The sequence below is a fragment of the Echinops telfairi genome, unplaced genomic scaffold (assembly GCF_000313985.2).
Source record: "Echinops telfairi isolate 266 unplaced genomic scaffold, ASM31398v2 ScPeMD7_31;HRSCAF=116, whole genome shotgun sequence".
In the NCBI taxonomy this organism is placed as follows: domain Eukaryota; kingdom Metazoa; phylum Chordata; class Mammalia; order Afrosoricida; family Tenrecidae; genus Echinops; species Echinops telfairi.
In genome coordinates, this window is record NW_022103928.1 from 47,574,260 (window position 1) to 47,588,265 (window position 14,006).

General features: G+C 38.2%; 1 protein-coding gene across 2 annotated transcripts in view; it reads left to right on the top strand.

Annotated features, from left to right (window-relative positions):
- KBTBD12 (kelch repeat and BTB domain containing 12) overlaps positions 1 to 14,006 on the top strand; it is a 68,357-nt gene that overhangs the window by 18,631 nt on the left and 35,720 nt on the right. The window contains exons 3-5 of one of the 2 annotated variants that reach the window (XM_045289886.1): positions 2,517 to 2,787; positions 5,011 to 5,161; positions 6,818 to 7,018. In XM_045289886.1, coding sequence (XP_045145821.1) covers positions 2,517 to 2,787; positions 5,011 to 5,161; positions 6,818 to 6,867 — 472 coding nt within the window. In that variant the 3' untranslated portion in view covers positions 6,868 to 7,018. Of the gene's footprint in view, positions 1 to 2,516; positions 2,788 to 5,010; positions 5,162 to 6,817; positions 7,019 to 14,006 lie in introns of those variants that run through there. The other variant, XM_004702302.3, reaches the window with a different exon arrangement.

Genomic DNA, 14,006 nt, shown 5'->3' on the forward strand with positions numbered 1-14,006 from the left:
AGTGGAGAGGACATGTTTTGAGAATGATGAGGGCAATGAATGTACAAATGTGCTTTACACAATTGATGTATGTGTGGATTGTGATGAGTTGTATGAGCCCCTAATAAAATGATTTAAAAAAAGAGGAACTATTTCACAACAACAACAAAAAATTTATAAATTCTCAGGGGTTCATGGCGGAGGGGGGAGCATGGAGGGAGGGGGGGGAAATAAGGAGCTGATACCATGGGCTCAAGTGGAAAGCAAGTGTTTTGAGAATGATGAGGGAAACAAATGCACAAGAGTGCTTGATACAATGGATGTATGTGTGGTTTGTGCTAAGAGTTGTACAAGCCCCCAATTAAATTATTTAATTATTTTTTTAAAAAAGAACATCATACATGAAAAACGAAAAATGTCCTTAAAGAGACAAGAACAAAAGAAAAGACCAACGTGGATGTCAGAAGAGACTGTGAAACTTGCTCTTGATATAGAGTAGCTAAACAAATGGAGAAAATGACTTTTTTTACATATCCCTTTTATCTTGCTCCAGAGTCTTTTCAATTTACATATCATTACATTATAACTCATTGGTTTTTCTCAGGCAGATCTATTTCCTCATGACTTAAGGATAAGTAACACAGTACAATAGCAGGTAATTTATTTTCAAGTTGATATAATTTCTTGTATTACTTACCCTTTTGGAGTATCAATACCTGAGGATACAAGTGTTGTCTTTAAACTATCAACTGCTGTGAAACATTGGGTTCTTCACTGGTTCTTTTGTATGTAATATCCACTTCTTTTTCATAGCAATGACTTTTATAGTTTTATTTGGGCAATTTCAAAATGTTAAAAACCAGAGAACAAGTCACCCAGATATAGTGTACTTTCCTAAGCTTCATGGAATGTATTTTATTCCTAGCCAGTTTTCTTAAACCATATCTCAGAATATCAAAGCTCACTTGTTCTATTCTGTCCATATTTTCATTCAGCTGACTGTATCTGAGTGACCCCTAGTTGTCTTTTATAAACTCTGATACACTTAAATCTGGCTGTGAAAATATCACTTGTGATATTTCTAGGGAATCTGGATTCCTACCTTAAATTTAATAGAGAAAAGCGTTATAACATTTGATACATTTCTACATTCATTTTGTGACAAACCATACATGCCCTACAGGAAAAGAGATACCCCCCCAACTTCCATGGAAGGCCTGATGTAAAATGTTTTCTCTCGGTAGGAATGTAAGAGTTGACCTAGAATTAGAGAAAAACTGATATGTGATTAACTGCCAAATACCGTATATACTCATGTATAAGCTGAGCTTTTCGCACATTTTAAATGCAGTTTTTGTGGTAAAATTAGGTGCCTGGGCTGATATTCTGTTCAGCTTATACTCGAGAAGATACGGCACTTGATGCAAAATAAGTAGTCTATACTTAAAAAGTTATACTTTGTATAACACACACATATAATTATTTAATTTATTTCCTAACAGCAGGTTTTTGCCTAGATTTTCTTGCTTTTTGTTGTTTTGTTTTGAATTGTAGGTATTCTTCCTGAATTTTCTAGGACCGATCTAATTTCACAGTTTTATCCCACTGTTCTATAAGTACTTTTGTTTATCTTTGACTTGGCATCACTGAAGAAAACAGAATTACCATTAGCATGAGACAAGTCCAGGGATAGCCACAAGCATACTCATTGTACGAGCAAATGCAAACAGACTCAGTTCATGTGCTGGACTCTAGGAGGCACTGGAACAAGTCCCTACCCTCAGTACTCTTCTCAGACAGACGTGACTTCCCGTGGAAGCACATTGCACTACCTACTGGATGAAAGTAGACGTGTAGAGGTGAACATTATCAGTGCTCCTGACTTTATTTGAAGCCTGTTCGGAAAACACCAAACCTTAAAACTACATATTCGGTATCATCCTGGTAGAACTCTCTGAAAGGTGTTTCAAATTCTTTGCTGATTATGATTTTTTTAATGCAATGTAAGTAATATTTCTAGTGTGCAGAGTAGACATTTTGTGTTTTTGTATATTTATGTTTTTTGGGGAAAATGACAAAGGACTTGCTGAAAGATTTTCTTTTTTGTTTATTTCTTTTCTCGGATTTCAGAAATGAAAGGCTAGCCTTGAGTGCTTTATACTTTTTTCTGTATGTATTTTTTCCTAGAATTTTTCAGGTAGATATGGTTAATCTTTATATTGTGTTCATAGTTCTTTTTTTTTAAGTCATTTTATTAGGGGCTCATACAACTCTTATCACAGTCCATACATACATCAATTGTGTAAAGCGCATTTGTACATTCATTGCCCTCATCATTCTCAAAACATTTCCTCTCCACTTAAGTTCATAGTTCTTAGAAACAAAAACTGTACCACTATCTTGGATGAATGTTTTCCTTCTTTGATTTGAAGACACAGATTACATTATTTTTAGTTATAAAAGAAGCATAGGTGTATTTCTTAGATAAATTGTTATTTGTTATCTCTAATTCTGGGTCTCTGTCTTTTCATTTACAGATATCATGATAGAGGAAACCAGTTTTGGGAAAAGTTATGCACTACTGAATTTCGAGAACTTTATGCTCTAGGCAGTGTTCACAATGACCTCTATGTTATCGGAGGACAGATGAAAATCAAGAACCAGTATCTTATTACAAACTGTGTTGACAAGTACTCTGTAGAACGGGACAGTTGGAAAAGGGTGTCTCCCCTTCCACTACAGTTGGCATGCCATGCTGTGGTAACAGTGAATAATAAACTTTACGTGATTGGCGGCTGGACCCCTCAGGTGAAGGCATTTCCTAATTGGCATGGCTCTGTTGAGTTTGGCTGCTATTTCGAAACTTGTAGCTGTTTAATCCTGAAAGAGTATGACTTATATTGTTAGTAAAGCACTTTGTTTCCTGAAACCTACTTAAGGTTTTAATGTGTTAGTGCAATTTAGGAGAATGAATTTTAAAGTGTGTTATTCATAGACACACTTCATTCAGTATTCATGCTGTGCGCTTCATAATTCTTCCCATTTTTGTTAATCAGTAAAGATTCTTGTGCTTCGGAACTGTCTATAGAGAACCTCTAAGTAGGGAGGCAGGGAGGCTGAAAGCTCAGTTCAGTTCAGTCTGCTTAATAGCTGTGTGACCTGGATCAAGCAACTCTTGTATCTCTTCCACATTTAATTTTTTAATTCTAAGTGGGGCCCCATACTACCAACCCAATAATGGCACAATCATGTACATCGAAGTACATTGTAATTTTAAACACTTCATGTCCTTGCTGGACACTAGCAAATATAGAAAACAAAATACTGTGTATTATCGGAGGCCATCAAAGTGATGACAGGCGATGGAAAGGCACATGGAAGCTCATCACAGGCTGCCTTCTGCGGTCTTGTCTCTCTGGGTGCCCGTCCCAGGGACGTGTGGCCATCCCAGTGGCCTTCTGCCCTGGACATAAGCCTCCCTAACAAAACTCAGCCTTACTAGCTCACTGTCTATCCCCATAAAGTCAAGTAAATTCATTTGTGTGTATGTAGTTTGTTTCTCCAGATGCGCTTCATAATAAAACATACTTTTGCCCTCATTTCATAAGCTTGGATTTTTGCCCTTGATAGGAAAACTTACACTATAAAAACTTACACTTTACATTTAACACATTGCATTTGTACTATGCATGAAAACGTATTGCAGATTTCATCACGGCTAATAACTGAAAGCTGAAAAATGATTTGTAAAGCTCTTTCAACACTATCTTTTTGCATGAATAAACTCCAGAGACATTTTAGAAGCCTTTCTCTCATGAAAATAGGTCAGATACTTAAGTTAGAAGGAAATTTAAAATATTAAAGCCAATAGTTGTACATTTATATGTCCTTAAGCAGATGATACATGCAGGCTTATTGCATAAAAAGGCATCTAGTTTGTTTTAATACCTAATAAAGTAAATTAGGTTACAAGATAGCTTGGGGTTGTGTTTGTACCCTAGTGCTCATTACTTGATATATTTAAAGTCATAAACAAAAATTAACTGCATGCAATTTTTATTAACAACAGCGCCATTGAATGGATTCCAATTTACAGTGCCCTTAATTGGGGCTTTCAAAACTGTAAAGCTCTAGAGGAACAGATAGCCTCATCTTTCTCTCATGGAGCAAAGAGTAGGTTTGAACTGCTAACCTTGGAGTTAGCAGCCCAACACTTGCTATCCCACAGATCTACCAGGTCCTCTTCGTTTGTTATTTATGTAATTATTTATTTATTGTACCTACCTCCAAAATAATCTTAAGAGACACTTTAAAATCCTTAATATGTTATCATATTAAGTTCCTGACATGTTGTGTATCCAAAAAAAAAAATCTGTCACTGGAAGTTTATGAGTAGAAGAAGCCACTGAAGCTGTGTGGAAATGAACAGTTTTCAATTTGTATTGTCTATAGTTATACAAATACATGTAAGAAAGGTAACCGTAGAAATAGTTGAAAATTCTTTAGATTCACATATGTATATCTTGAAATTTTCAGTTAAACCATTCTTAAATTATGTATTCAGCTTTAAAAATTCAAAATTCAATTCAGAATTTTGATATAAAATTCCCTAATTACTAAAACACTAAAGTTTTAGCAAAATACCTTATAGAGTATTAAAAATAGTTTCTAAAAATTATTAATAGTCATAACTTTTGGTCAAATGGAATTATACTTTTTTTTAAAATCTAAAGAGCTTTGCTGCATTCTTAAAGGTTTGTGATTGTTTAGTATTATTACTTTTAAAGCTCTGTTGTCTCACTGCTAAGATCACAGATTATTTGCTATCATCCAGGATCTCAGCTTTGATGTTATAGAATATCAATTTCTCTAATATTAATTTTAAGTTTTGGGGTGCAGTGTGTTTGTGAGGATGAGTCAGGTCAGTCAACTCCTGTTTACTTCCTTAGCTATCTGCTTTGATTGATTATATTCGTGTACTCACAAAGGCCTCTAAGTGTTATGTTATAGTAGCTCTCATATTTCATACAGATGGATCTTCCTGACGAGGAACCTGATCGGTTAAGCAACAAAGTGTTTCAGTATGACCCCAGCCAAGACCAATGGAAAGAGCGGGCACCCATGAAGCATGCAAAGTACCGATTCAGTACAGCTGTAGTCAACAGTGAGATTTATGTTTTGGGTAAGAAGTAGATTGCCAACCAAAAATATGACTACTTTTTTATGTTCCTCAGCAGCTTGCCCTAGTAAAAATGAAAGTCTCTTTTACAGCCGATTTCAAATGCACATATAGATAGTAAAAAGAAAAAATTATTCCTAGATTAAATGAGAATCCATTGACTTATGGAAAGCCAAATTATTTTTATGGCATTTCAAATGCCTTGAAAGGCAAGAACAGTAGTAATGCACCCTCATCTACACTCCTAAGTTGAATGCTTTGAAGTGGTATTAAGCCTTTGGCCACAGGGAGTCGATTGTCATTGTGAGCCTTTGCAATCGAGGAAGCCTTTCTGAGAAAGCCACCAGACAGCAGACCATTCCCCGTTATGTCAGTCCTCTTCAGTCCGCCTCCCCCAACACATTTCCGTAGAGCTGTTTCCAAATCACCTGCATGTGCTGCTTTCTTATCTTTCAATATGGTCAGTCTTGAACAAGTCTCGATCAACAAGATGACCCCCGAAAGTAGGTAGGACGACTCAGAACCTCTCCTGTACCGCTCCTGTTCTTCCTCAGCCCGTGTGCCTTCCTCATTGATGAAGTCCTTTGCTCATCTCAAAGGAGCCCGGTGGCAAAGTAGTGAAGCGCCCGGTGGCTAACCAAAAAGTCGGAGCAATTCAAAGCCACCAGTTAATGAACTTTGCAGAGCAATTAGTGTTCCATTCACCAGTTCATAAACATTTTATTTCATGACCTTGACTGTACGTCCTCCAACGTAACAGCAACCATGCCCCTTTCTGCCTGTGTCTCCTACTTCCGTCCTATCACTTAGTAGACTTTTATTTTTGATGGCACATTATGAGTGCTGTTAGTTGCCATCTGTTGATTCTGCCTTACAGAACCTCAGTGTGCCCAATAGAATTGCTTTTCAAGGACGCGGTCACCACCCCTGTCTTCCGAGGAACTTCTCGAAGAGTTCCCCTTTCAACCACTGAACTGTGTATGCCACTTTACTTATTCCTAATAGAAAATAAATACCAAAGATAGAAGTCTATACTCAGTTAAAATATTTTTCAGTATCAAAGATGAAATGACATTTTCAGACAGAGCAAAACTGAGAGCTCTTGACCACCGTCAAAAGCATTTTAAGTTATGTTTTTCAAACAAGAAAAGTCATCCTAGGTTGAAGGTCTGAGACGTAAGCTGAAATAAAAAGCAAAGAAAATGGTAAACAGATGGGTAAGTATTGTCATTTAATATTTAAATGTTTAATTATGTTTTAATATAAATTATGTATTAAATGCTCACGTATAAACCGTCATAATAATGACAATGATGACATAATACTTTTTTTAATTTCAAGTACTATTCAACTTTATTTTTGTTTTTTATCTGATGTATAGAAACAATTCTATGTAAAGTCAAGTTTTAAATTGAGCAAACTGAGTTACATGTAGATTAAGGAATTTTTGATGAAACCATGAGCAACTGTGTGATCAGAGTTGAAAGAACTCTTCTCACTGCTTTGATTTACCAAAGATACACACACACACACACACACACACACGCACGCACACATATACACACACACTAGCCAATGGCTAGTAAATGTTTATTCTTTTACGGAAAACAAACAATATCTGCTGTTGTTACATGCTTTCAAATTGGCTTCAATTCATAGGGACCCTATCTCCAACGGAACGAAGTGCCACTGCCCATTCCTACATCTGACTCACAGTTGTTCTTCTGTTTGAGCTCACTCTTGCAGCCACTGTGTCAATCCATCTTGTTGCGGGCTTTCCTCGTTTCCACTGCTAAATATCTATTACATTATGCACTGCCAACTTACAATCCCTTTTTCAAGTCCACCCAATTGAAATAAAAGCACTATTACAAAAGATAAGACTTCCTAGAGGATGACTGCATCATTGTTTCTTTTTTTAAAATTTAAATCATTTTATTAGGGGCTCATACAACTCTTATCACAGTCCATACACACATCAATTGTGTAAAGCGCATTTGTACATTCATTGCCCTCATCGTTCTCAAAACATTTCCTCTCCACTTAAACCCCCAGTATTAGGTCCTCTTTTTTCCCCTCCCTCCCTCCTCGCCCCTCCCTCATGAGCCCTTGATAGTTTATAAATTGTTATTTTGTCATATCTTGCCCTGGATGACATAGTACTTAAAAATAGAACTAAAATTCACAGTTGTAGTAAACATGTCAGGAGAGAAGTGAATGCAATTAAAGTATTCCCAAACCCTTGTATTGTCTAGGAGAAGAGTGAAGGAGGTGATTAAATTTTGCCTTTTCAAAAGTTAAGTGCAAAAAAGTGTCAATTCGGGAGAGAGAAGCTATTGAAATGCAAGCTGATGTTGGGTGCACAGAGTCAGTTCTGATGAATGAAATACTGCCCAGTCTTCAAAATTGTTCTTCTGCTTTAGCCCCATGTTGCAGCCACTCTGTCAATCAATCCATCTCCTTGAGGGCGTCCTCTCCCTTGCTGACCCTCTGCTTTCCCGAACAGGATGTCCTTCTCCAGGGAGTGGTCTCCCCGACACGATGTCCTTCTCCAGGGAGTGGTCTCCCCGACACTATGTCCAAAGTGTGTGAGACAAGTCATCACAGTCCTCTTGAAGGAGCACCCAGGCTGTGCTTCTTCTAAGATAGACCGCTTTGTCCTCTTGGCAGTCCGTGGTCCTTACGATATGTTTCTCCAGCACCACAATTCAAATGCACCATTCTCCTTCTGTCTTCCTTATTCAATATCCAACCTTCACATACATATGAGGTGATTGAAAATACTGTGGGTTGGCCAGGCACATCTTAATCTACAAAGTAACTTCTTACTTTTCAATATTCTAAAGAAGTCTTGTACAGCAGATTTACCCGATGCAGTGTGTATTTTGATCCCTTGCGGGCTGATCCCAGGAGCATTGATTGTGGATCCAAGCAAGATGAAATCCTTGACAACTTTCATGTCTCCTATATTTATCATGAAGCTCCCTATCAATCCACTAGTGAGGGTTCAGGTCTTCTTTGTAGTGCTTTGTAATCCACCCTGAAGGCTGCAATCTTTGATCTTCATCAAGTGCTTCAAGTCTTCTTGACTTTCAGCAAGCAAGGTTTTGTTATGTGTCTATTGCAGGTGGTTAATAAACGTTCCTTTCACTTTGATGCCATATTCTTCTTCATATAACCCAGTTTCTCCAACTATTTTCTCAGCATACGAAATGAATAAGTATGTTGAGAGGATACAACCCTACTGCACATCATTCCTGATTCTAAACCATTCAGTATTGTCTTGTTCTGTTCACACAACTGCCTCTTGATCCATGCTCATGTGCTCCACATAAATATTCTAGAATTCCCCTTGTTATCAAGGATTTCAATAGCTTTTTATGATCCACATAATCGAATGCCTTTGCATAGTCAATAAAACACGAGGGAACAGCTCTCTGGTAGTCTTTGCTTTCAGCCAGGATCTAGCTGTCATCAGCAATGATATCCATTATTCCACATCCTCTTCTGAATTGTACTGCTGCAACTGTTGTTGGATGATCTTCAGCAAAATTTTACTAGAATATGACATCAATGATATTGTTCTATAATTTGAGTATGATGTTGGGTCATCTTTCTTTGGAATTGGTGCAAATATGGATCTCTTCCAATCAGTTGGCCAAGTAGCTGTCTTCCAAATTTCCTGACATAAATGAGTAAGTACTTCCAGGGCTTCATCAGCTTGTTGAATCATTCATTACATTTGGTATTCCAACAATTCCTGGGACCTTGTTTTTGGCTAATACTTTCAGTGCTGTTTGAACATCTTCCTTCAGCACTATTGGATTTTGCTCATATGCTGCCTCCTGAAATAATGGAATGTGGACTAGGTTTTTTTGGGGGGGTTTTTTGTACAGTGACTGTATATTCTTTTCATATTATCTTGATGCTTTCTGTATCATTCAATATTTTGTCCATAGGCTTTTTTCAACAATGCAACTTGAGACTTTAAATTTTTCTTGAATTTTTTTCAGTTTAAGATATGCCGAGGGTGTTCTGTACTTCATCCTGCATCTCCCTTGAATAAAACTATAACATATGGACATACTACAGGGATTATTTAATAAAGAATAATAAAGAATATTTAAATATTAAAAGTAAACAGAAATAGGTGGATCGACAAAGATCACCAGATCATAAGTAGCACCAAGCAAGCAGTAAGCTCACTACCTTTTTTCTGGTGTCCCCCTGGCCTGAACTCAATGCAGTGCCAAACCCAGAAAGTGACAATCTGTACATACAGAGTTTCAAAAGCAGTCATCTAACTTTGGCTTGTGTTGCTGCAAAAGAAGCTTGATTATTGGAGGGAATGTGGACATCCCCTTCTCATTTCTCTCTTTTCTTATATCGCATCCGCTATGCCCTTCCACAGTAACGATGATCTGCAATCCCCAAAACGTTGAGAGGAGAAACTTGCTCTACTTTCAGTGAACTTGCGCTCCTCTCAGTGAAGGTTCAGTTTCCAAGAAGTTGGGTCAGCGTGCATTGCTTTCTTCTCTCTGTGTCGTCCTGCCTTTTAAGCCAAGACAAGAGTCCGAATGGAAATGTGTGACAGAACAGGCTAATTAGATCCCCAAGGCTTTGGGTAGAGAATCAAAAAGAAGGACTGCTGGGAACAGAGAAGTACAAGGGAGTGCAGAGAGGGAGAAACTCAGGAAGGCCACCCATAGTGTTTTTGTTTTTATGCTCACCAGTTCTAATTCCAAGCGGCTCATGGATCTGACCCTACTATACAGACTTGGAAACCCACAGGGGCAATTCTATCATGTCCTAAAAGGTGGCCATGAGTCCAAATTGAATCAATGGCAGTACATTTGGTGCTTTAACTGGTTAGTGGGAGGTTTAGGAACTTGAGAGCCTGGAACATTCAACTTCCACAGGGAGACGTTCAGGCATGAGGGATAAGGAGGCCCAGTTACTTACTATAGTTTATAAATATCCTGTGTTAACCTTATATGTACAAATATGTCCTAGGCAGCTTTCCTCAAAGAAGTTAAAGAAAAGGACTTTCTGCAGACAAATTCTCTTTGTTATGCTTATTAGCGATATTTTTCAGTTCCTCCAAGTTTTCTTCCCCTTCATTCACAAAATGGAGATGAGAGAGAATTATGTCAATGCTGAATGATGTACCTGGCATAGAATAAGTGGTCAATAAATAATAGTTATAACAACGGTCGTTTTTAAGTGATAAGAGCTCGTCCGTTATAGCAAGGGGGTTCATTATGCGCCAATGCCCTGCTCATGCTCAGCTCAGTTCTTTTCTTAACAGAGGTGTTTCAACCCTTCCTTCCCTCGCAGTTTCCTGCTGCTAATCATTTGACCCAATAGAAGAAGCCTCGCCATGCTGCAACCCCCTTACACTCATGCATTTGAAGTCTGCTTTCTTCACCTTTTCCCATTGTAAAATCCCGTTCATTCCCCCAACTCTGCTCTTCTGTATGGGGGAACCTCTGAAAATATTATCCAGAATCTATTCCTCCTATTAGAACCAAAGGGTCGCTATGAGTCAGCATCGGCTTTATGGCAGTGAGTTGTTTGTTGTAGAAGAACTAAAATTAAACCATTAAACTATTGGGCATTGTGGTTAATACTCACATTGAAGATTCTGTTAGAGATGTAAATATTTTACCATTAAAACCTGTGCTAAAAAAAAAGTCCAACAAAAAAACAACCTGTGCTAATGTTTTACTTGTGGAAACGTCTGTGTCTAAGAAAGTGTGTAGGCACAGAGACTGTGAGTAATTTGAATTTAGATAAAAAGAACTTCTGGAATTATGGCAAACTAGCCAGGGGGCATATTAGGAAGATGCTTGATAGTTTTTCCTAGAAACCTGTAAATTATTTTCTTAATCACAAAGAAAAACATGGCTAGATTGTTCATGTGGTCACATGTATTATTTATCAGCTTTACCACACTATAATTGGCTCTCCTGTTGAACAACTTCCTATAGCTTAAAATAATTTAAATAGTCTGTATGAGTCATTATGAGTAAACAAATATTCTTATTAAAAAGCTAGGTATTTAGAGCTGGATAGTTTTAATTTTAACTTTTTTTCCCCCCCCTGAGAATTTTCTGAGAAACTTAACTGTATTTGTTAGGAAGTCCACGAAAGAGTGGTACTGTGTGCTTAATGACTGGGTGCATTGAAACACTTTGGGAAAGAAACCAAATAGAAGTTTAAGGTCATGCATCTTAATATGCCTTTTTTTAAAAAATAAAGGTCTTTTGTATAATTGGAAAGCTCATTATAAGAGGTAATTGAGCTACTTTCACTCATAGTATATCGTAGGCTTCTAATATTTGTTATTAAGAAGTCTGCCATGAAATTTAGGTTCATCTATTCTACTTCTATGAGAAGGTGTTAACTCTTCCTTCTCAAGGTTTTAAATCCTCTTTCTATTAACAGTAAAGTGGAAAAATGAAGTCATTGCAAACAGTAAAATCGGAGAAGGGTAGGGCCTTCTGGTTTCCAAGTCATTAAAGTCTAGTTGTGTGCGCTGCTTGAGTGCCTGTATTATAATGGAATGATTCAAACATGGAACCAGAGCTTTGTTTTAAAAAAGACTTTGTGCTAAGTTAAACTAGCAGGCATTTTAGATTTTATACTGTTACTTAGGCAGTTGCATAATTTAAACTTGCTTCTGAAATGAAAATTTATATTCATTACGCCTTAGCGTTCCATCAATTAAAAAAAAATCAGGTTCTGGGGGAGTGGGGAGTAAAAAAAAAATCAGGTTCTATTGGGAAGTTGTTTCAGTTTGATGGGTCAGGAACAATACTGTAGGATGCTAACTACTAGTCTGTGGAAACACTAAGACCCTTTTATAGACTAACTTGCCTCTCAGCCCTATCTCCAGCCACCTCCTTTTCAACCCAGCACAACCTAAACTCCAGTGACACGGGCTAAGGTCATTTCTTGCCTTTGTTTATCCCTCCTTTATCCCTCATCTCTGCCTCTCATGCTCCTAGCCTTCAAGGTCCAGCCATGTCCTCCCAGTCAGAATGGGTCCCCCGCACCCCATGTTACCCAGGCCATTTGCCCTTGTCGCAGTTTACTCAGATTGTGTGCGGGAGAGACAGTGCCTTATTCACCTCAGGGTTTCTCTAAAAGCCGGGGTGGAGCCTATAAAGAACAGTCAATATTGATGGACTGAATTTCACTTTCTCATCTCTCTAACCCTAATGGCTTAGTGGTCTATGCCACTAAGGTGTACAATTGAAACTCACCAGCCACTCTGAGGGAGAAAGATGATGCTGGCTGCTTCTGTATGACGTGTTGTTTCTGAAACCCTTAAGAGAATGCTACCCTGTTGTACATAACATCCCTGTGGATCCGAGTTGACCTCCATGGTTGTGAGTGTGGTAGCCTCTTCTATTTTCCCATTATGTAAGAAGCCACAGCAGTAATCCTAGTTACAGGTCTTGTGGGATTAGTTTAAATTATGGACTTTTCATTTCCCTGTCTGTGGAGACAACTAATAGTAAGTCTTCCCACATAGCTAATATCCCAACCTATCAATGTTATTTTCTCCAAGAAACCATTTTGTGCCTCATTGGTTTACTGAAAACATAATACCATTGTGTAAGTCAGGCTCTCAGCTTGAATGCCAATAAAGCATAATGAAGGGAAAAGTTACATAACAGGTTCAAGTCATTACAATAAATGCATTTCAAAGATCACTTTACTGGTGAATTATTTTATGAACTAAGACCTGGAGGGGCTAGATTGAAATGCCATTGCGGTTCCATTTGCCTGTTTCTTTCTTTTGATAAAGTGCCAATCAGGTTTTTGTTTTGTTTTGCTATCACCATTAAGGCCCCTAATGAAAACAAAACAAAATAAAACAAAACAAAAAATGGCAGTCAAGAGATCTGAAGTCTGACCTAGAGATTTGAATTGTGGAAAGCATGCCAGGCAGTTGTGGTACGACCCGTCATGGGTCTGGACTTAAAGCAACACAGACACTGTGAGGAAACTGAGCAAGTAAAGGAAGGGAATTGGAGATGTCCTATGCTGAGACTATTGGCTAAGCACTTGTTACATAAACCAAACCTTGGGCAGGCTCTTAGGGGAGACACAGATGTGCAAGGCAGGATGGATGGATATAAGCATTATAGGAAGCGTGCCCCTGGACCGCAATGTGTACACAAGAATTCTAGGACATTGGGTGGAATTATTTGGTCAGGCATCCTGGCATTCATAAGTACCAGAGCAGACTGTCAGATGTGTTCCGATCCCATTTAAAGAGCGTGCTAGGCTTCCATATACATTTCTGGATCTGATGCTGAACAAGGAAAGATGTACGCCCTTATAATGGTCAGAGAAGTTAGTTAGACAAAATCGTCCTAGCATAGTTAAGATTTGCATGTAGAGATTCCGCTGATTCACCATAGGACTGGGATGAGTGCTTTACCATGTTTTCGCTGTAAAGCAAAATCAAAGCCATCTATCTTGACCCGTGGAGATTCCTGTTACAGGGAAGAGTTGCTCTCCAGGCTGTTCTTGGCTGTCGTCTCCTCCCCTGGCACCTTTGGGTGAGGTTGAGCCACCAAGATTTAGGCTAGTCGTCAAGGGTAATTCATCGGTGCCAGGCAGGGACCACAGTACTTTGCTATAAGTATTCATGAAATCTATTTACGGTTGAGCATAAAAGAGTTCTAAACCTTGGTTATCTAGAACTATCAACATGGGGCTCAGAAATAAGTGTTTTAAGAATGATCACATATCCCCTGCAGGTTACCTGTTTTATTTTTATAAGGCTACGTCCATAGTGGGCCCTGGCATCTCTGTCAGCCTTAGCTAGAAT